This window comes from Nycticebus coucang, chromosome 2 (genome assembly GCF_027406575.1).
Source record: "Nycticebus coucang isolate mNycCou1 chromosome 2, mNycCou1.pri, whole genome shotgun sequence".
Taxonomy (NCBI): domain Eukaryota; kingdom Metazoa; phylum Chordata; class Mammalia; order Primates; family Lorisidae; genus Nycticebus; species Nycticebus coucang.
In genome coordinates this window covers 27,444,480-27,467,800 of record NC_069781.1, presented here as the reverse complement: position 1 = coordinate 27,467,800, position 23,321 = coordinate 27,444,480, and the positions used below count along the sequence as shown (strand labels likewise).

The window sequence follows — 23,321 nt, the reverse complement described above, 5'->3', positions numbered from 1 at the left end:
TTCCCCCTCCCCTGAAATAATGCTTTAGAAATTTGTTTTTCAAGGTCGAATACTGTATGTCTTCCTCACAGAAAGACAGAGTCCAGAGCTTGGCTTGCCTCCAGTTGGTGTCAGGGGTTAGTAACTGCAAACAGAAAAGCCTTGGTTAAAGAGGGGTGTGGTCTCGTCTAAGACCCCAGACATCAAGAATTTCTTTTGTCAGCTAGGAGAGTATTTCTCCATGCATCCCTTCTCGGGTGCCTCAAGGGGGCGCTGGTGGTAATAATAGATTAGTGCTCAAGTGATTTAAGAATTATAGATATGACTGCTGTAAGATCATCAGATTATGACTTCTTCACACTAAACATCATTCAATTAATTCCTCATTAAGTCAAAAAAAATTAGGGATTAATTCCCCTTCCTCTGTCTTCCAGTATTATATCTCCGCCAGCATGTCATTAACAACTTCAACATAGGTTTGTTTGTTTGTTTGTTTAATGGGACAGAGTCTTACTTTGTCACCCTTGGTGGACAGCTGTGGTATCATAGCTCACAGCAACCTCAAACTCTTGGGCTCAAGTAATTCTCTTGCCTCAGCTTCCTGAGTTGGCTGGGACTATAGGCAGCTGCCACAACGCCCAGCTATTTTTAAAGATGGGGGTCTTGCTCTTGCTCAGGCTGGTCTCAAACTCATGAGCTCAGGCAATCTACCCACTTCGGCCTCCCAGAGGGACACTTACCTATATAGCACTTTACTGCCATAGGTGAATGCTGACCCCTCAATGCCACCATTTTCTGGGATAGCTGGTGCACCACAGGAAATAGCTTAAAGGAAGAAAAACAAAGTCATGGCTTTTCTGAGATTATGGGTGCAAATGTCCCTGAAAGCTCAAGGGGCAGCTCTAGATATTTTTTTTTTAAACACGTTTAAATGGAAGCCTAATAGTTGCTTTTCTAGTACAAACAATGTTGATACAACATAACACAGACGTGCCTGCACCTTATTGCCCTAAGATTTCCAAACACAATAAGCATGGGAAATTTCCTAAACATACCTTCACAGTATGGAATTAGATGATTCCATTCTCCAGACTCCAAACATGTAATTTTAGTTACTCCCATCAATTGGTATCCTTTCTCACATGAAAATGTGACCTCGGCACCTACTGTATAAATCTCGCCGAAAGAGTGGCCATTTTCTGGATTTCCTGGAGCCTTACATTTTATAGGTTCTAGAAACAAAACAAAACAACATTTTGGGTGGAATAACAAGCAGCTTTCACACAACCATGTAAAATTTCACAGCAAAGAATTCCACTACAGTTAAGGTACCCATTAAAATCCAGTGAAAAGCTTTTGAAAGGAGATTTATGAAGGTCAGAGACCTGCTGAACCTTAGAACAGAACATATCATAGGCATTAAAAGCAATATTTTGAAATGGCAATGACTAACAAAAATATGCAAAGTTTATCTGGCCCCAAAGGTAGTTGTTCACCGGGGAAATACCGGTGATGGCGGAGCATGGCTTAGAAGGGCTTTTGCCCCTCTCACCTACCCCCGGCCTCACACTGTTTTTTAAAAGAGCAATTGTCTCAGTCTCAAGCTGGTGTAAAAGGCTGCACAGAGCAGATGCAGGGGCAGTTCCCAGATTCCAAAAAGACTGTGGGCCACAAGCCCCTCCTGTGTACAAATTTGGGGTCAGTCACCAATGCTGGGGAGGTAAAACTGGTAAAGGAAGTTTTGTGGCCAATGTTGAGCAAGAAGAGTGAATATATTACTTGATCCTTAAATGAGGAGGATATATATATATATTGATTCAATCTTTCTAAAAGTCAGATTGAAATTGTACTCTCTGCGTCCTTCATAAACTCTTACCATTCCCACACGTGCATCTCTACTAATGTAAATTTGTTAATACACATCACTGATCTTACATTTCAACAAGTCATGACATTTGCATGCACTTTGAACTCAAATTTAGACTGTCTACTGTGGCCAGACCCTAGGGTGAGCTGCACATTTCACTATGGGAAGTGTTTGCCTTTCTTTCTGCCCCGTTTTAATCTCAGCACCTTTTCTCTGGATGGCTTTGCTTTGTAAAAAACTGTAATAAAAATGACATCATCTCCTATTTCATCCAAAAAGTCTTCTGACATTTTCTTTTGATTCCTGTATTAGCTCATTTTAAATGCCATGTTCTGACTTCAGTTTTATTCTTCCTTCTCTTTGAGCAGAAATGATTTTGCAATATTTTTCAACCTTGTTTACTTTCACCAGAGAAGAAATATTTCCAAATCAGATATTTTGCTAAGCAAGGCTTGTGACTTGTTCTTGAATCGTACACAACATTTCAGTCGGAGAATAGGAGGATGTATGCATAAACATTTGATATTTCTGTCTTATTTAACTTAGAGGTTTCCCCTTCTGATTTCTACCGTCTGACTCACGGACACTATACTTTTTTTTGGTTACTGCTGTTTTTATTCGCCCTGTCACTCTCTCTTTGAGTGGGTGTGTTACAGGGGGAAACATAGCTCTCCATCACGTATAACTCCCGGGACTCTCAAATTTCAGCACTTCACTTTGGGGAACAGCCAGATGATTTGGTTCAGTATTTTAAATTCCTCTTTACTTTCTGTCTTACTGTTTTCTGGTAGTTACTTCTCACGATAAACGTAGAAAGATATCAGTGGGTTGGGAGATAGGCCGGTGTTGTAAGGCAAGGCGCCTACTGGTTTTTAATTACTCATTTTATTTCATATTAATGTGAGGGTGAACACAACTAGATATTACAACCTTTGCATTTGTAGAGTCCGTCTTGTAGTTGTGTCCTGCACCCGAGAGGTGTGCCATATTTTTTCAATGATGTGACAGGATATGACCGAGGCAGAGGAAAGATACTGATATGTGAGAAAGCTGCTTCTTTTCTCTGAGGCAGAGAGGTCACTGATGATCTTTCGAAATCCATTCTATTAGTCTCATAGTACAGTTAGCTCTCAGTTTTGTTTTTTCAGAAATTAGGATCACGGGAGAGGCACAGTGGTACTTTAGTTGTTGCTTACATATCTTTATGAGGTTTTTACCTTGTCCACTTGACTAGGTGCCTGTTGACGCGGAAACTATTATCTTATTTTAAAATAACACACTTAAAATATGCCCTTGAATAAAGAAATTGCAATAGGAATTTCCAGGTATCCGTGGAGTAGTTACCTGCACAGTTTTTCCCGTCCCCTGTGTATGGCGGGACACACGAGCATATGTAGGATCCATTTGTGTTCAGGCACGACGCGTGCTCGCTGCAGTCTGATCCAACTGCACACTCGTCGACATCTAAAGCGAAGACAGCTTACAAATATTACAGGGTATTCATTTTCCTAATGTCCCTAACACCGGCTTTTACTTTTAAATTATGACATATTGCAATGCCTGACGTGCATATTTTATAAAATTTAAATATCACAGTCACAATCACATTGCAAATACACCACAAAAGCTATTATGTCCCTAGTTTATAGGTGGCTGAGTAGAAGAAGAACAGAAATAGACAGAACAGCCTTCATACTGAGACTAATAACAATCTAAAACATTTCTGGCACCTCTCCGTAGAACTACTTTGTCACTGCGGCTTGGACAGAGCTCACTGAGGGGAGATGAATTAACCAAAGAATGCCTCACGAGCCTCAGGAATTTGGGATGAGCGTCTTCTATAGAGACAGAATAAACCCACATCGTAATTGCCAATATTTATCTCACCAAGGCATGCTGGTGAGATGCCATTCCAACTCCCGTTATCTGTACAGAACATCCTGGAATCACCCAACAGATAGTAGCCATTATTGCACTGGTAGGTCACTGTGCTGCCAGCGTGGAAGTCCTCAGCTGAATAAAAGCCATTCTCCAAAGCAGGTGGCACCCCACAGCTGATGCCTGTCACATGACCAGGAGGAACACAACTACATTAGGAGCAAAATACGCAAACGGCATATTATTTATATTAAAAAAATAGTTCTGTTAAAAATGAATTTTTTATTGAACAGAAACAGTAGGCTGAAAGTGCTCAGCTGGTGGTAGCAGCCTGAACCCTCAGTATCTAGCACAATGCCTGGCTCAGGCAATTCGTTTATTCAGAAACATTTATGGAAGGCCTACTACCTGCCTAGACACTGTCCAAGGTGGTGGAATTACAGACATGAACCAAACAGGCAAAATCCCTGCCTTGTGGAGCTAATTACCGAGTGTGGTAGATGGACAAAAACACAAGTGAATACACGTCAGGGTGGAACAGGTGCCTTTCCGTACCTAAACTAACAGTCTTGCTTCCAGCCAATCACTTCACCGTGTATCACTTTGTATTTCCCCATCCTGTTTTATTTGTCTTTATAGCATTTACAGCTAGCCCTTACCTTTATTATTTACTATAAATAATGTTCTATGTACTTGTTTATTTTTTATGTATCTCCTACTAGAATGTAAACTCTACAAACTAGGGATGTTTTCTCCAAAGCTGCTGTATCTCCAGAATCTCCATCAGTGTCCAGCACATAGTAGGTACTTTAAGAATGGATAGATGCGTTCAACTCAAGAAGTCATTTCCCATTTTCCCACCTAGCAATGCCCCACCCACCTCTGGGCCTTTACCTACAGAGTCTGTTTTTTTTTTTTCTTTAAATCACATTAGCCCTTTGCACCACCTTGGACACATGTACAAATGGTCTCTTTGGACCAGCATACCCCACCTCCCTCATGATGCCCAGCATGGTTCATTATGCAAAGGAAGGATTCAATGAATATTTGCTATTTTGCCTTCTGTGATATATTTAGGTTTTGTCTAGCATTCTTGAAAAGTGTTCTTAGGATTTCAATATTTTTCAAGAAGCACTGAAATGACTTCAACAAAGGCAGCTCACGTTCACACTGTGGGAGCGGCTGGGTCCACTGTCCTTGATTCAGACAGGACTGCACAGGGTTCCCAACTATCTGGAAGCCTGGATCACAGAACAGCCTGACTTTGGAGCCTGGCTTCAAATCTGCTGATGCAGTTCTCAAGTGAGGTACTGATCCTTCCAAAGGTGGGCAATCTGAAGGCAAAGAACACAGGTGCAGAGTTTGTCAGCAGCACCACGTCAACAGTTTCAAACTGTTATTTGTCCCAGCACTTAAGAGCTGTTCTATTGATATTAACACAAGTTAACATGTAGCCAGATCCCTACCAAGCAAAATTAGTAGAAAAAATTCTCTTAGTCAACAAACAACTCTCCCCTTTTCAATAGAAGCCTGTGGAATATATTTTTGTAAAGAGTATTTTAGGAATATGAATAAAATGTTCTTATAAGCTACCAAGAGCCACAAATTCTGGGACATTTTAAGAAACTTATTTAAATAAGTTTAATTTTATGATCATTTGGAGTTTGACTATTCAGGGTGTGGACTGAAAGACTTATTGCTTTTCTTAGTGGGGCTGCCTGTTTCTAGGGGGCTTCAAAGAAGTATAAAACCAAAAGAATACCTCACCTCAAACAGGACCTTGTGGGCATTTAAAAAATAACCTTATTCCTCATCTCGCCTATCTTCCTAATCTTATTTCACATTTGTCCAAATTTCCCCCATGATAATGCTCCGTTACACAGAACATACTTGAGCATTACATAATAACACATCCTTTGGATAAGTGTAGGGCAAATACAAATCACTAAAGAGTGGATTGACAGCCACACATGATTTGACCAACAGAGAATTTTAAATTGTTGTGTTTTGCTAGAAAGATCCAGGGTAGGAAAAAGAGAGTGAAGTCTATGGTAGAAGGAAATTCTCACCAGAACAGAATATGCTCTTGGAATCAATCTTCACTTTTCCCACAATTCCTGACAAGAAATCAGGCCAGGCCAACACATTTCCTCTACCGAGCTCCTCTGGGCAGGAGGTGGCCAGTGATTTCACCTGAAAGTTTAAAAGCATGTGTTTAGATAAGCCTTACTTGTTCCATGAAGATGGAGTTAGTTATTCTATCTCCATTGAGCCCTACTGAAAACATTGACAGGTATTTTGGAGGTGGGGTGAGTGGAAGAGGGCTTTTACCCAGTGTGACTCAGGGGGCAACAGGCACATTTTCTTCCATCTCCTTTTCTCCCAACCCTTTTCTTCCCTTTCTCAAATATTTCTCCCATCAGACTCATCATCACCTGCAAGTTTGAAATCTTACACATAGAATTGTTTCGTCCAAAGCTTTGCAGTTTGTTAAGGGGATGTGGAGGCTCCCTTCTCCATTCTAAGTCTCTGACCTCCAACAGAGGTGAGGAAACTGAGGCTTAGAAAAGTTCTGCTATTGTAATAAGAATGAAAATTTATCAAGCCTTACCATGGACCAAACAATACCAATAATATATATGTAGTATTTTGTTCAATCCTGTCAAAACTCTGCTACACACTTGTTTATCTTTTATAGACAAGAAAATTGAAACTTAGAGAGATGGAGCAGCATATTGAAAATCATCACAGCAAGTTTGTGGTACAACTGGGATTTGAACTCCAGCTGTTCGATGCTGGGTTGGCTTAACCACTAGCTCATCTGTTGCTCTCTGTGGACAATTTTCTGCCAGTTTTAAGTTTCTTTATGATTCTTCCCAGCTCTGAAATTTCAAGATTTTACAAAATAATCATTTCCAATAAAATTTAAGAAGATCACCAAGAAACAAAAAGGGGTGTTCATTGAAAATTACTGTAGATAATATCTGCCTAACTTTGTCTATGACCATGGCATCAAATGACATTGGTAATAGATTCTGATAACCAAGAGCTCACAATATGATACGTCATCATTAGGCTGTTCACATTTGTACTAGGTTTGTACCTTTGCATCTCATTACTGTCATACACTGAAAATGGAATTGACCTGCTGTGGAGACAGGACATAGTCCCAGAGGTTGAGCTGGCTTATGGAGCCCACAAAAGACTCAGCTGGGTTGAATCCCTCTCCTTTTTTGTCTTGCTCTTGCCCCAGAACTAATGCACCACCACCTGAAGGAAGACAAAGAGAGAAAAAAGAAAAAAAAAAAAGGAGGAGAATTGGCCTGATGACATGTTATTCCTAAAATGTTAACTTAATGAAAGCATGGCCAATGGAAATAAATAAAATTACTGAAAAGCTAAACTCTGTCAACTTACTGCATGTTTTATCAATAAGGACAAATTTAGTATTTTATATAGCAACTTAAAGCTAGATAGGCTTTTCCAGTGAGAATGGCCCACATCACAAAGTCCCAAATCTGCAGATGCTGGTGTGAATGTGGAGAGAAGGGAACACTTCTACACTGCTAGTGGAATTGCACACTAATACAACATTTATGGAAAGAAGTATGTAGAATTCTTGAGCCACAGGCACCACCCAGAAAAGAAGTATGTAGAATTCTTAAAGAACTAAGTTGACCTTTCATTTCATCCTGCAATTACATTACTAGATATCTACCCAAAAGAACAAAAATCACTTTACCACAAGGATATTTGCACCAGAATGTTTATTGCGGTTCAAAGTGTCTGGCCAGTGGAAGCACCAGTGTGAGATAAGAAAGTGGGTTGAGAGAAAAGGTTGGCCTCCTGGATCCCATCCTTTCGGGCAACCAACCAACTGGGAGTGACCATTTCCTTCCCAAGTGGTGACATTGGTCCTTTTGGGTGATTTTTCTCCATCATTGTGGGTTTGTCATAATTCTGGCAAGGACTTCTACCCCTTGGTCACTTCAGGCCCACCTTCTGCAACTTTCCATCGCTCCTGGTCATGTGTGGTTTTACTATCATATTTTGGTCCTGTTAACCACGCTTACACCTTTGAAAATAGTCCTTCGTTCATCTTAGTTACCTCCTTTTATCTGCCACCTGTTTCCTGCCAGGAGCCTGACCTGGTTACACTTGGTTTCTATCAGAGTGTCCTCTGCTGGTTTTCTTTGAACCTATCAGCTCATTCTTAGCCTCCTTTCTCTGCCTGCCTCTGGGAAGCTGGTCTTAGGATTTCACGCTGTGACTTTCTCTCTTGTTCCTCCAACTCCTCCTCCTGGTTCATCTCACTTGCCTGTCAATCAATGTCTGTAGATCTCTCTTTCATAATTTCTCAACCTACATGCTTTTTAAATAGAATTAAATAAAAAATTAACACACATGCAGAGGAAGATAAAAAATAAATAATAATGAATTCCTTTTACCCAGACATAAGCATTTAATAGTTTTGTGTATTTCTTGCCAAGTTTATATTTTTATTATGTCCTTTGTAGAGGTATATGAGCATCTGAGTATTTAAAAACACATAAGCTAAAAAAAAACACACATCAGCTCATACTACACAGGACATTCGAATTTTGCTTTCCTCCATGAATATATCATTTTATGAGTTTTGTTAGCAATATTATGTTATCATATGAGGTCAGTGAAGTTTGTGAACTCATCCTAGAGAAAGTGCTACATGCCTCATTGCCAAATGTCACTACAGTCACCTTCCCCTCGGGAAGCTCTGCACCATACCAGTGCTAGTCCACCCTTCAAAGCATTTTTTCTAGGATGAGTTTGTAAACTTAATTTTTAGACCTGATATGAATGTTCAACAATCTATACTTACTTAATTAATTAATCAGTCCCTTATCACTGGATATTGGAATTGCTTCCAAGTTTGGTAATAATAAAACAATATTGAGATAAGCATGGAGATACACAAATGCTTGTTCAGATCATTGATTATTCCCTTTAGACTGATTCTTAGCAGTTTGACAGTTGGGTGCAAATAGTACACCTAAGGCTTTTGATACAAGTTTCTAAATTGCTTCTCAGAAAGGTTTTTTATCAAATTTCATACCTGCCAGCACTCTATACGATTGTCCACCATGCTGAATCCTTGCCAATTGTATTCTATCACTAAAAACAACTTTGCCAATTTGATATAAAGTAGAATCAGACCTATATTTTTGTAGGTCGTATAATTTATATATATAATATATATATTATACATAATATATATTATATAGAAATACAAACATATATATACAGGTCGTATAATATATATTTACACACATATGTATATATATTCTTTATATAAAAAATAAAGAATAAAATTAAAATTACCTTTAATTGTACCACCCAAAGAAATAACAGAATATATGTAATAATATATATGTATATATGTATAATATATGTAATATATATATTATATGACCTATATATATATATATATATATATATACAAACACACACACACACACACATATATATGTTTGTATTTCTGGGACTAGAAATTCAATAGAAACATCAAACCCAATATGTCTAAAACAAAATACAAACTCTTTTTCCCTTTCCACCACCAAATTTTGCTGGAGTTTTTATCTTAGTAAGAGACTCTTAAGTAATGCTGGTCACTCAAATTGAAGCCAGTCACTGCTATGGAATGAATTGTATCAACCTCGAATTCATACATTGAAGTCCTAACCTCTGCTGTGATGGTTTGGAGATGGGGCCTTTGGAAGGTAGTTAAGTTGAGATGAGGTCAGGAAGGTCCTCATGATGGCCCTCATGATGAGATTAGTGCCCTTGTAAAGAGACCCCTGGCAGCTTGCTGCCTCTCTCCTGCCATGTAAGAAGACAACGGTCTGAAATCTAGGATGAGAAACCTCACCAGAAGCCAACCATACTGGTACCCCAATCTCAGACTTCCAGCATCCAGAGCTATGAAAAAATTTGATTTCTATCATTTAAGCCACCCAGTCTATGATATATATAACTTTTTATGCCAAGCCAAGCAGCCTAAGGTAGCCACTAAGGCTGTCAATTGGAGCTCTGCCACGTTTATGGACTCTAATTCATCCCACCTGCCCTGCTGCTGTGGTCAGCCAACCATCTCCCTTATCGGTGAAGTGTTTTCTGGATTTATATTCTTGTTCCTTCAATCGACTTTTCACTCTTCCCTCAAGGTTTGTTTTCTTTTTAAAGATATAGATACTCCTTTTGTTAACCATAAAGAAAATACATGTTCATTAGGAAAATATAAAAAAATAAAGAATAAAACTGAAATTACCTTTAATCGCACTACCCAAAGAAGATGTAGTTGAACAACACAACACACTAAATTAAACCCCAAAAGAAACCACTACCCTGCTTCACCGGATAATCCCAGTTCCTGTTGAAATACCTTTACTGACTCTCAATTTATTGAGGAGAAAGTGTGTATTCCTTGAGGGGACATAAACAAGTTTGTTACAGCCCATCACCATATTATATTTCAGCTTCTTCCTCTATGATATGTTCCTCTGTTTCTCTGCCACATATCCTGTGGTATAGCTATGGGGAAATGCCAATCATTCCTCACCACACAAAACTCACTCACGGCTCTCTGCCTCTGCCTCTGCACACGGAGCTCCTTCTGCCTGAGATGCCCTTCCCCATTCTTCTGACCAGATCTTTATGAAGGTACTAAACAACGTGCTGTCTACATTATCAGGCATAGGGCTTACATAGAACAAAAGTTTATGTGCCCTTGAGAGACTATCATGCTAAGGGAAAATATATATGAGATCTGACAGTTATGTTCTTGAACTTGACACCATGTGCTCACCTTGGCAGCATTGTACAAACAACTCAGTAAGGTTTTGTAACCTTGGTATATCAGTGTGTCACAGCTGTGTCTGTGTTGTGGCGATAACTTGTTGAGTGGCGTTCATTATTGTTTTTGCATGTTTTTGTGTGCACATGACAACTACTCTGATGGTCATTCCAGAAAAAGAGTTCCAAATTGCTTAGAAGGGTAGAGTAGGCACTGGTGTCAGTACATAGCTTCCCAAGGGGAGTACTTTGAAGGTGACCATAGTGATAGTTGGCAATGAGAATGTAGCACTTTTTCAGGATGAGTTCATGAACTTAACTGACAGACCTTATGCATAAATACTTTTCGATATAGTGTAGTTAATGCAGCCATAGAGGTGTGCAGGGTGATAGAAGAGCCAAAAGAAAAAGGTCCAGTGGGGAAGGGCTGGGATCAGGGAAGGCATTCAGACACGGATCTTGATGAGGAAGAGTTAATCTCATGGAGAAGGAGGATATGAAGAGTTTCTAGGCAGCGGAATGAGCAAAATGCAAGTAAGAATTAAATCCTAAAGGTGTGCTTCCATACCTTTAGGACGGAAGTGAGTGTGGGTCCCCTTCAACACTCTGTGTGCTTTATTTTCTAACGGTCCTATACCTGCTCCATGTGTGACGTGTTAATAGAAAAATCTAAGTAGAAAACATTAAGAGCCCAGGAAAAGGTACGACTGTAAGTTTCAGGAGTTAGACTCCAGCAATGCAATTTGAGGGGGTCTTTTAATTTTTCTGGGCCTCTCTGTCTCCTCACTTCAGAAATGATTAATAACTGCCATCTGTTAGGCTCATGTGATCATTGTGACAAGAACATTCGTGAATGTATGTCCAAGTGTTATTTGTTTTAAAAGGTCAATTAGGTGTAAATGAAATTAAAAGGAAGTTTTGGTCTTTGTAGTGGCTTCCTGTTCAAGTGTATTTTACAAAGAAGCAAAGGATGATAGAACATAGCATTTTACACTAATTAATAGTTATTTATCAAAATCATCTAGTTAGATATTGCCCTAATATTAATCTCCCGATACTCCCATTTTACCTTAGTCTAATGTTTCTAGTTTGTTTCTCTTTCCCTCTCCAAATTCATCTCCCTGGTCCATTCTTTTTAAGTCATTCTTGCTAACCTAAATTTACTGAGCTGCCTGAACTTCCTTCTGTCTCCTCTCCTCCAACAAAATGTGCATGTCCCTGACTCTCCAGTTAGAGCTGCCCTTTGAGGTGGCCTGTAACCTCAACACTAACAGGTCACCTTGTAGGCCAAATTGAAGGTGGCAAACGCTCCTAAACATCCAAGGATCTGTATATATGTTTCGTCCATCTCTTCAATTACTCTAGGGTTGGCTAAAGAAGAGCTGGTTCTCTACTGTTTTTCATTTGCCCTGAGTTTTCTTCCCAGGAGAAGCATACAGGATGCTTCTTACTGTTCTGCTCTTAACTCTCGGTGATGCCCCTTCCCTAGGGCACCCTTTCGTGCTCTGGTTAGAGACATCTTTGCTGTTTAGGGATTTTCCCATGTGCCCTGTTACTTCTTTCTACGTGACCTTTCCTTCTCACCATCTACCCCAGCCATGTTAAAACCTGCCAGTGATTTCCTATTGATTTTAGGGTGAAAACCTTAATGCTTAACCTGCCCTGCAAGGCTTTCTGTGATTTGGTCACAACTTCTCTCTCCAGCTGTGTGCCCTGTATTCCCTCATTCCCTGGGCCAGCCTGCATTCCAGATGCATTCATCTTCTCTCAGCTCTTTCAAGAAGGTCCAGCCCCCTCCATCAGGCAGTTCCTGATCATTTCTGGGAACTCAGCAAGGATATGTCTCCAAGTCCTCATTGATTCTTTATTCTACATGAGCTCCTTGGTTAGAGGTACTCATAATGCTGACCTCAGTTTGAAATTACATAATATTTAGTGTGATTATGGGGTTAGTATCTCCTTTCCTCACCACTCTGAAAGCTTCTGGAGAGCAGGGACCACATGATTTTTGCTGGCTGTTGGGTTTCTAATGCCTTGTATAAGTGCCTGACCCACCTAGTGGGTGCTCAGTATGTATTCTTTAAATTCACAAACAAGTAACATTCGCTTGATCCCCATAGATTTTCTTAGTATTGAAAGTGAAATAATGCACAGACAATAATTTCTAAGAAGTAAAATAAAGATCTGATTTGAAAGTTTGCAAAGGTAGCCTTATCACATTTTTATAAATATTAGTATTTTCTGTACTATATATATTAAGACACTTATCTTACTTTCATACAACTTAAGTCCAGAATATATTAGTCAATTTCTAATCTTTTAATTCATTTTTTATTTGTTTATTTTATCCAGGCACCATTTCCTAATATCTGAAACAAATGAGGAAAGTGAAAAATAATGTGATGTACACATACTTCTGTAGATGTAGCAAACTCATTGCTAAGTACAACACTACAAACCCTGGGTCAGCTATTACTTTTGCATTTTTTCCAACTAAAACTCTCTGAGTATTTTTTAAGAAGTATTTTTAGAAGAGAGGTTGCATTCTATTTGAACAGGAGTAGAAAAGATGAATAGCTATTAGCAGTAGTACGGCTTGTATTACTATAGTGATCACAAAACAAAAATAAAATCTCTAAAACAAACGAACAAAAGCCATCAGTAATTATTAATTATTCTCCCCACTGGAAGACAGTTTTACAGGCATCTGTTAGTTCAGCATGCTTCTTGGCAGTCTTAATATAGGTCCGCAAAGGCATTTCATATCCAGAGGGTCGTACACAGCTCATTTAGGAAAAAACTTTTAATAACTCATGGTTAGGATAACTAGAGGGTAGTAAATGAGAGAGAGAACTGTTTCTCTTTGTTCGAAACCAAGGACAACGAAGCTAGCAAACTTTGATGTTCATTTAAGCACCACCTCCTCTGGAGTCTCACAGAGTTATATCCATTTTGTTAAGACATACCAGGGATGGCGGAGCCAACAGAGAGGCCAGCACCACCGTCAGATAATTTCCCATCAATGTAGACTTTCCAGGCTCCATTGGAACTCGTCCAAGTGATTGCAATATGATGCCAACTGCCGTCATTCACTGCAGGACAGTCTGTTATCTTTTCCTTGCCATTCACATAAAGAACCCAGCTGTGGAGAGACAGATTCCAGGGAACACAGTCATTTGTCGTATGTTGCAATCCTTTCTGTGGGGCACGTTACTATTTTTCTTCTTGTTCTCTCTCTCTGCATGCGTATGTAAAGTACGTTGTGTAAACCTATTACTCTTTTTTTCCCCCTCTGTTTGGTCATATTTCATAGAAGCATATTTGAGTTACTAATTACAGATTTTTGTAGCTCCCTGTACATTGGTTTGTGTTCCTTAGGCACTGAAGGGTAAGAAAAAATCTTAGAATGAGCCAAAGAAGTTACTCCAATTCGAGACAATTTACCAAATGGCTGTTTTGGAGTGAGTGAGTCAAGAAGTTGTATAAATGTCAGAAATGACCTCTTTCCTCTAGAATGTAAGTTTCCTAAGACCAAGAATAAACTTCAGATGTCTTAGAGAAAGTAAGCGCATTTCATGGTTGCTGCCAAGGTCTCAATATTTATGTCCCCTCAAAATCCATATGTTGAAACCTAATCGATCATGTGATTGGGAGGTGGGGTCTTTGGGAGGTGGTTAGGTCACGGGGGTGGAACCCTCAGTAAGAGACCTGAAACAGACCAGTTGTCCCTTCAGCATGTGAGGACACAGCAAGAAGGGACCCTCTATGAACCAGAAGGTGTGCCTTCACCAGACAACAAATCTACTGACATCTTGATCTTGGACTTCTCAGCCTCCAGAACTGTGAGCAATACATTTTTGTTGTTTATAAGCAATCACTCTCTCTGTACTGTTCTGTTACAGCAGCCTGAACAGACTATGAGAGTTGCCAAAGCAATCCAATGGCAAAGTTTGTTGATCCAAAGAAAAGAAAACCTGGAACTAAACATGGATGGCCAACCAAAAGCGTTTCCCACCAACCATGTCACTTAGGGAATTAAATGTAATAGGCAGCTTAAAGTGAAAAATCTTCAAAAGCCACTGGAGAGCAAAAGAAATGATTAGGGAAAGTTAAGAAGGAAGATTAAAAATTCATTGAATACCTCTCCCAGTATCTTCTTAGACCCTATACTAAGATGTTTATAAAAACTATTTTGTACAATATTGTTTTCTTTCTGCCTTTTCCCATTTTTATCCTGTATTCAAGGAGGTAACAGGTTATCTCTTTATAAATATTTTGCCTTAATATAGGATTCTTGTAAACTTTTTGGATTTTTTTTTCCCAAGAGCTCAAGTCCACTAAGAAGAATAATTTCTGCGAATGGGGAGATTTCCACCAGAATAGTGAGATTCCTTCGGACTGAGGAGAGAAAAGAGAGATCAGTAGGTTTCTGACACCTGCACCATGCTCATTAGCAGGCCAACAGTTTGGGTGGATTTGAGAGGAAAAGGCCATGTGGGTGCATCACAGAATCTAACCAGATTGAAGGTACTAACTTGAAGTCTTGCCAAGGATTCTACATGTGGAAAAACACTGTGGTCTTGAAAGGATTGCAAAGTCTGAATCAGTGCAAGGTTGAGTGATAAGTAGTGTGGACAGATGACCAACCATGGAATCCTATTCTAGTCTGTGGCTCCTTAGCAAAACTCTGGATATAACTGAGGTTGGCTCTTCTGACAGCCCTAATGGATGGGACCCTGGGGCTGAAATTAATTGATCCTAAAGAAATAAGAAAGTGTCATCTTGTACACTGAGCTTGCAGACTGATTTATACTCAATAACATGTCTCTCATGGGTCAATAATGTCACCAAAATATGTTAACACTATAACACTTTTATATTGCTATAAAAGAAAGAACATAAGTTTTAGAGGTTTTAGAGTCAGAGTTTGAGAATTAGCTCTCCCACTTCCAAGGTCTGGGATTTGGGCCAAATCATTCAGACTGGCTTTCTGAAACTTCATCTTGCTACCTGTGAAATGCACACTAACTCCTCAGGTCATTGTGAAGATGAATCGAAGTAACACATATGAAAATACTCAGTAAATAGCAATATGCAATACACGTATGAAGTGTTATTACTAAAACTTTGTCTTCTTATAGACCTTGTTCAGATGCTCTATTTTATCCTTGTGATGCTGCTGTTCTGTTGAATCACCTGGCACCCCTAACCCCCACCCCCCAGCCCCAGTGTCAGTTCTAACTTGGTGCCAGGATAAGCTACTAAGCACAGTCTTTCTGACACTTCTGCTTACCCATTGTAATCAGTCAGGAGGAGGGTATTATCACTGCCATTCTCCAGTGCATAGGAGATTGGTGTTCCATAGTTGGTGGTGTCAGAGGACTTCATCCAGAATGCACAGGTCACGGCTTGGAGAGATGGAAGCACACCATCTAGCATGACGTAACCATAGATTCCAGAAACTTCAAAATCCAGGTTAAAACCCGTAGACTGTTCTGCAATGAGTAAGAAACATGTGCAGACCACGGCACTTGCAAGGCATATTAAGGTAAACAAGCAGGAAAGAAGTACTGTTGTGAAAGAAGCTCATTTCAGTGAATACGATTATCTGAGAAGCAGTTTCAAAATCAAATACGTATTACTTGCAAAATAAGTATTACATTTTTTAAAATAAGATAATCAGTAAGTATATGAGATAGCACTCAATAGTGAATGGAAACAGAGAAATAGGGAGCAGCTGGAAGAAGAGGTGGAATTGGAATGTTTATCAAAGCTGGAGATAATAAAGCATGTCTGCCTGCTAAGGAGAATGACTCAGTAAAGAGAAGGTAACTGATGTCACCAGAGAGAAGGAGAAGGGGCTGCAGGGACAATATCTACTTGGTCCTACTCAGAGCTCTGGCTTGTCCCCATTTTTTGAGCAATTCAGCTCTGCCCCAAATTTGCATAGTGCCAATATAGCAAAAGTCGTATAGCTAAAAGATTCTCGCCTCCTGAGAAAGTAGTGGAGCATTGACTCTCATCTCCTAAGTCAAGAGGCTTATCAAAGTGTCCTTTCTAAACGTGTGGAATGTGAAGACTTCTGCCAAATTCAGTTTTCTTTATTTCCCCCTTCCATGTCTAAGCTTCAATTTCCTCATCAGTGCTATTGGGGATCATAGTGCCTCGTTTATTGGATGGCTGTGAAGATTGACTAAGAAGAAAGTACTTACCAAAGTTTTTGGCATGTAGGCAGTGCTTGCTGCAGGCAAAAGTTGATAATGTTATTAGGTTACTATTTTTAGTATTGCTGTTAATAACACTGTGTTGATATATACCTGTTTCACACCTGCTGCCTGAAAATCCTGGCCGACATTTACAAGTGTATGAGTTGAATTCATCTACACAGGTGGCCTGATTTCTACATGGGTTAGACTGACACTCATTGATGTTCAATTCACAGTGTGACCCTGTGAAGCCTGCTGCACACTGGCACCTGAAAGAAAACAAAATGTTGTGACTATTAGAACTGTTGCAGGAAGGCAATCGAGGAGGTCTCCCATTAATAATAACTTTGTCTCAAAAAGTTTTGCTAAAACACAGTTTTCACGTCAAAACAGTGTTTTAATTGCTATTTTTTCCAGTTCATCAGATTAAACTTATGCATGACAACATGTCTTAGAAATGTTGTAGTGCAAAAATAGAAAGTAGTTCTGGTCCAGATGAAATATTATTCACACACTGTGGTTTCTCTTCTCACAGAAGTTTCTGGAAAAATACAAAAAGTTCGGATGCTATTCTAAAGACTTTTATATATTAAGCCAATTTTTGTGACAATGAGGTAATACTAGTATTATTCTCATTTTACAGATAAATTAAACTCTGAGTCAAAGAAGTTAAATAATCTGCCTAAGTCCTATTGTTATGAAGTGATCGAGTGGGATTCTGAACCATATAGCATATCAGTATACCATATAGTCTCTGTGGTGTGAAAAAACCATTTAAACCCATCAGAATGGAAAATATATCTGATACCATCAGATGTTGACAAAGGTGTTGTGAAATATCAAGTCTTATCTAGTGAGCAGAACTATAATTTGCAGTGTCAAGAGAAATTGATAGTTTACATTCCCAGAGCCCTAGATCCATTTCTCATTATCCACCCTAGGAGCGTACTGTACAGAGAGCACAGGGACCTGTGAAACAAATGTGCCTAGCAGAATCATTCTAAATGTGAGAACGGGAGAATAAGTCATGACACAGTCATGGAATGGGGAATGCTAAGCAGCATTTAAAGTGAATAAGCCAGAGTCAAATGAATCCACAGTGATAATACTTGAAAATAATGTTGAGCGAAGAAAAAGCAAATTGTGAAAGGATGTGCATGGCATAATACCAATCCTATAATATGTAACTATGCTATACTGTACATGCAGTTATATATGTAGTAAACCATAAAACCACATGAGAAAGATACACACAAACTTCAGGGCAGTGGTTACCACCGAGGAAGAGGAGGGTGTGTGCGTGTGTGCGTGTGCCTGTGAGTGTGTGTGTTCGAAGAAATTCAACCCCATTCTTAGAACTTATTTCTTTCTTCTAATTTTTTGGAGACAAAAATTTCCTTTCCTGTTTCTCACTCTGTCACCCAGGCTAGAGTGTAATAGCATCATGGCTCCTTCCAACCTCACATTCTTAAGCTCAAGTGATCCTCCTGCTTCAGCCTCCCCAGTAGCTGGGACTACAGGCATGTGTTACCACCCCCAGCTAATTCTCCTACTTTTTGTATAAAAGGGGTCTTGCTCTTGCTCAGGTTGGTCTTAAACTCCTAGCCTCAAGCAATTTTCCCATCTTGACCTCCCAAAGTGCTAGGATTACAGGTATGAGCCTCTGCGGCCAGCCAGAACTCACTTCTTTAAAACAAAAGTTATAAATCAAATATGGCAAAATATTAATGTAAAGGTTTGATAATCACAGTGATGAGTGTCAGACTTTTATTATTTTTAAGTTTCTGTATGACTAAAATATTTTGTAATTAAATAGAGCCTGCCCAAGAAATGCTAGTTAATATTACTGTTACTAGCACATTCATATGGACATCTTTGATATTGATCTAGCGGTGACTAATGTTAGTAAGCGGTTTGGGGGAGTTTGAAAGAAAATCTCAGTTTGAACTGGGGGAACTTTACTGGGCCTCTGCATTTAATGGTTAATCTATTTTGGCTAGACTTTCGCTCACCTTTATCCTGCTGTGGTTGCTATCACTATAATATTACCACATCCTGTCTGTGCAACAGGCTCTCTTTGTTAACAACCTACATTCCTTTTGAAGTAGAAGAGTTTACCTTCACCTTTCCTCTAGTTAGTATCTAGACAAATTTAGCATTCATCAAATGTTTTGCACACCAAGGAGAATTTAAAATTCTTGTTCATCTGGAAATTTCTCATTGCCTATGGTTCGGTACTATGTGCCAGAACACGGAAGGCACCTGTGAGAAGATGATGCTCCACTGATAAGACCTTATTTCCACATCAGGGTAAAAGCCTCCTTGGCAGAATCACTCTCCTATTTCTCTGGATGGTGCTGTGGCTATTTGTAGAAGGCTGGGGGCTGAGGGGGCTGAACCAGAAGAGGATTGGAACATGTTGCACCAGGTGGAGACTTTTTCTCCTTTTAACTCTAGTGAACCCAGCAGTGTGTTAAGGATGGTAAAGTTTCTTAAGATTTCACGAACAAGAGAAATCTGTCTTCTGTACTGCTGAGAAACTTCCTTCCATGATCTCCTGCAAGGAATGGGCAGGGCAATCTTGATAATGATGATGAGAGAGGGGTGATTTTCAAACTGTGTTCTAAAAACGTCTTTCTTACCTTTAAATGCTATTTTCAGACACCAAAGCTTAGCTTTTATCATTATTATTTACACTCATGTTAGACTTCTTCACTTAAGGTTTACCAACCCCCCCCCCAAAAAATGTTTAAAAACCATGGAATGAACATAGTAATATAGACAGGCACTGTGATGGTGTAATTGCACGTTCCATTTTGATGTCACCTAGTGTAAAAACTTCAGCTGAAATAGCAAGTATTGTTAAAATGTGTTTTTTTCTTTTGCATTTGCTTCTGCATAATTGCATTTCCATTTATGACTTCCCAAGTATAGAATACTGCTTCCCAAATCAACAGAATCATTGGAAAACTTAAACTATACCAAGCTGCCTATTTTAAAATGATAGGCTCTACTCTGGGGTTAGTGAAACAGAACCTCAGGTGGTGTAGAGATTCTACTGCAGCCTACCCTGGGCATTAGAGAACAGGTGACTTGAGATTGAAGCAACGCTCTAGAAAGGCTGCAGAATGACTGAGTAGTTTAGAAAATAAAAACCATGTAAAGAATCAGACTTAGTGTTTTACCTGAAGCTATTGGCACCATCTTTACAAGTAGCTCCATTTTTGCATGGCTGGCTGAGACACTCATCAATGTTTTTTTCGCACAGGGTACCCAAAAATCCAGCTGGGCATTTGCACAGGAATCCCCCAACTTGGTCTTCGCAGACTGCATTGTGTAAGCATGGGCTTGACTGGCACTCATTAACTTCTGTCTCACAGTGCAGGCCTGAGGATGAGAAAGAGAGAGAACCCACGTGATTAACTCGCGGAGAAAACTGCGATCCAAGTGTTGAGCTCCTGCTGAATGCCACTTCTCAAGACCTGGCATGGAAGCTGGGGAGTTAGTGGCCTATCAGTTTGGCTCGAGATCCATTCCTTAAGGAGCTCTGGCTTTTGTGAGTCATTTTAGGACTGTGTTTTTGATCATCTGCTTTTGTAAAAAATCTTATTTCTTTCAGAAACTAAGCACTAGTAATGTGAAGCGAATTGAGATAATGTTACAATGATAACAAAAAAGCTCATTCAAAACTTTCCTCTGTTTCTTTGACCTTGTCTCTTTCCTTCACTGGCCATGGTCCTCCTTGGACTTCCTCTGTATCAATTAAGTCTACATTTTTAAATCATTTTACTTTGCCCCCATTTGTAATATGATCTTACATGATTTATCTTTAGTTCCCTCTTTAAAGTTTATTGTAATGTATACATGTGCGCGCGCGCGCACACACACACACACACACACACACACACACACACACACACACACAGGACATACACTTTTCTGAGCTGTCTTAGGGGAAATTGCAGATCTATGCTCTTTTCTCCCAAACACCTTAGCATGTATTTACTAAAAAAAAATAATAATAATAATGAGGACTTTCTCTTATAAGGAATTTCTTTTATAATCATAAAACAGTCATAAAATCTGAAAATAACATTAATATATATTAGAAAATATACTAGCTTGTGGTGCTTTACACGATTTCAAAACATCTTACCTGTATAGCCTTTCACACACGTGCAGTGGTAGCCGGCCACGCCATCGACACAGCTGCCTTTATTTAAACAAGGACTAGAGCTACACTCATTTATATTTTCTTCACACAGTCGACCTGCAAATAAATCACAGAACCTTTGATCTGGAGAAAAACCTGAAAGAACTTTAAGACCCAAAGTTTTCAAGCAAGCAATTGGAAATTATAGCTGGCATGTTTGTGAAAAGTTTTGCTCTGTACCAAATACATTGAAATAAAATGTTTTCTTTCATTCTTCGAACTGCAGACATTTTCTAGCAAGAAACTTGACAATGGAAACCAAAAGCATGAATATCCCACCTTATTTTTTTTTAATTAAAAAGATAAGTGTGACTTTATGGGGGCAAGACATGATTGCAAGAGGGACTTTACCTAACAATTGCAATCAGTGTAACTGGCTTATTGTACCCTCAATGAATCCCCAACAATAAAAAAAAAAAAAAAAGATAAGTGTGATTTTGTTTAAAAATGTTTCAGATTTTGGGGTGGCGCCTGTGGCTCAAAGGGGTAGGGCGCCAGTCCCATATGCCAGAGGTGGTGGGTTCAAACCCAGCCCAGGCCAGAAACTGCAAAAAATAAATAAATAAATAAATAAAATGTTTCAGATTTTGTTTAAAAATGTTTCACATGTTATTTGTAAGTTGTTCATCCTTTGTTGCATTTATTTCTTGTACTGTTAAGAGGTAACAGTTACAAAGCTGGCAGAAATTATTATAGAAATATATTGAATAAAGAAAATGACTTATTTTGTTATGCAAAGTGAGAAAACACAGCTAAATTTCTGTGTAGCTGTCCCATGTCCTCTGTGAACATAATTTGAGAATCACTGATGTCATTCATATCCCTTGTTTTACACATCTAGAGATTGAGAGAGGTCTGTGATATTACCAAGGACAAGCGCAGAAATGAGCCTAGACTAGCACCATAAATCTTCAAATTCAAGTACGTAGGTACAAAGACTCTATGGGCTGAAGAGTTTAGGATGTATAAATTATTAACTGATGAATTTATCTAACAGGTATCTAATAATTTACATGTCTTAACAACATGAAAATATGCTAAAAGAAAGTTTCACCAGCAAGTCAGTTTTGAGAGTAGTGAATTTAACAACATACCTGCACTTTCATAAGGACCATACTGACCATTTTTTGTTTTTCATAGTAAATCCATACACTACACTTAATTCTAGTGAATAGCACAACACATTTAATGTCTAGGAAATACATATTTTTTAATTTAGAAGTTTGGATTTATTTTTCTCATAGTATGTGTCTGCCATTCTGGTCACACGTTTTTACTAGGTTCAACTTTAGGTGTCACTAACATGAGATTTGGAATTTTAGATGAAGAAAGAGATGTATGGCAGAGGTGCAGCATTTTCATACACTATGTGGTCTGCAGACACACACAGGTATGAACTCAGTGTAGTTCTCTGTAGGACAGGGGTTCTCACTATTGCATAGAGTTCATGAAGAGAAAATGTAAGAACTGGTTCAAATGATTACTGCCATAAATTATGATGTTAAACATTTTCTTTTTCTTTTCTTTTCTTTTTTTTTTTTTTTGAGACAGAGTCTCAAGCTGTTGTCCTGGGTAGAGTGCCGTGGTGTCACAGCTCACAGCAACCTCAAACTCTTGGGTTTAAGCGTTTCTCTTGCCTCAGCCTCCCAAGTAGCTGGGACTATAGGCACCTGCCACAATGCCCAGCTATGTTTTTTGTTGCAGTTGTCATTGTTGCTTACCAGGCCTCGGCTGGGTTCAAATCCACCAGCCTCGGTGTATGTGGCCAGTGCCCTAACCACTGAGATACGGACACTGCCAACATTTTTACTTCTTTATGATGATTGTTTTTAGATTGTAAACCTATTAGAATATGTTTTCTTTGAAATGGTTACATTGATATTGCTGAACTTACTAAATTATAGGAAATGATATACCCATGTGTATTAAAAATATATATTTAGATACATTTTTAATATATAATGATATTCTGAGTTAGGTACAGTGCTGGATGATACTGTACCTAACTGTACTGAGTGCTCTCCATAATAATAATGTAAGAGTATTACTATTTATAAAATAGTAAATAATTTCTATTTTAAAATATTATGTTATCATTGTTGTCATGAGAAAAATTGGATTGAACAGGGTAATTTAGAACAAGATCAATGTTTCTGAATTATTACTTGGCTAGTGGGTGTTGGAAGCTCCAACTCTCTGACCTAAATACATACTTAAATATATGTATTCATTTAAGTTAAAAGGAGAGGCATAGCGGCCCGCACCAATTTCAAGGATATAAGTGCCTTACTTCCAGTTAGTGATAAGTGCATATACACACACACAACCATAGAAATAAGCAAGCAAACAC

General features: G+C 38.9%; 1 protein-coding gene across 1 annotated transcript in view; it reads right to left on the bottom strand.

Annotated features, from left to right (window-relative positions):
• SVEP1 (sushi, von Willebrand factor type A, EGF and pentraxin domain containing 1) overlaps positions 1–23,321 on the bottom strand; it is a 188,856-nt gene that overhangs the window by 45,996 nt on the left and 119,539 nt on the right. The window contains exons 23-34 of the mRNA XM_053566090.1: positions 20,915–21,028; positions 19,944–20,145; positions 16,870–17,027; positions 15,846–16,047; positions 13,519–13,694; positions 6,870–6,994; positions 5,794–5,917; positions 4,888–5,058; positions 3,734–3,907; positions 3,191–3,310; positions 1,035–1,211; positions 720–804 (exon numbers count right to left, since the gene is read on the bottom strand). Coding sequence (XP_053422065.1) covers positions 720–804; positions 1,035–1,211; positions 3,191–3,310; positions 3,734–3,907; positions 4,888–5,058; positions 5,794–5,917; positions 6,870–6,994; positions 13,519–13,694; positions 15,846–16,047; positions 16,870–17,027; positions 19,944–20,145; positions 20,915–21,028 — 1,828 coding nt within the window. The remainder of the gene's footprint in view (positions 1–719; positions 805–1,034; positions 1,212–3,190; positions 3,311–3,733; positions 3,908–4,887; positions 5,059–5,793; positions 5,918–6,869; positions 6,995–13,518; positions 13,695–15,845; positions 16,048–16,869; positions 17,028–19,943; positions 20,146–20,914; positions 21,029–23,321) is intronic.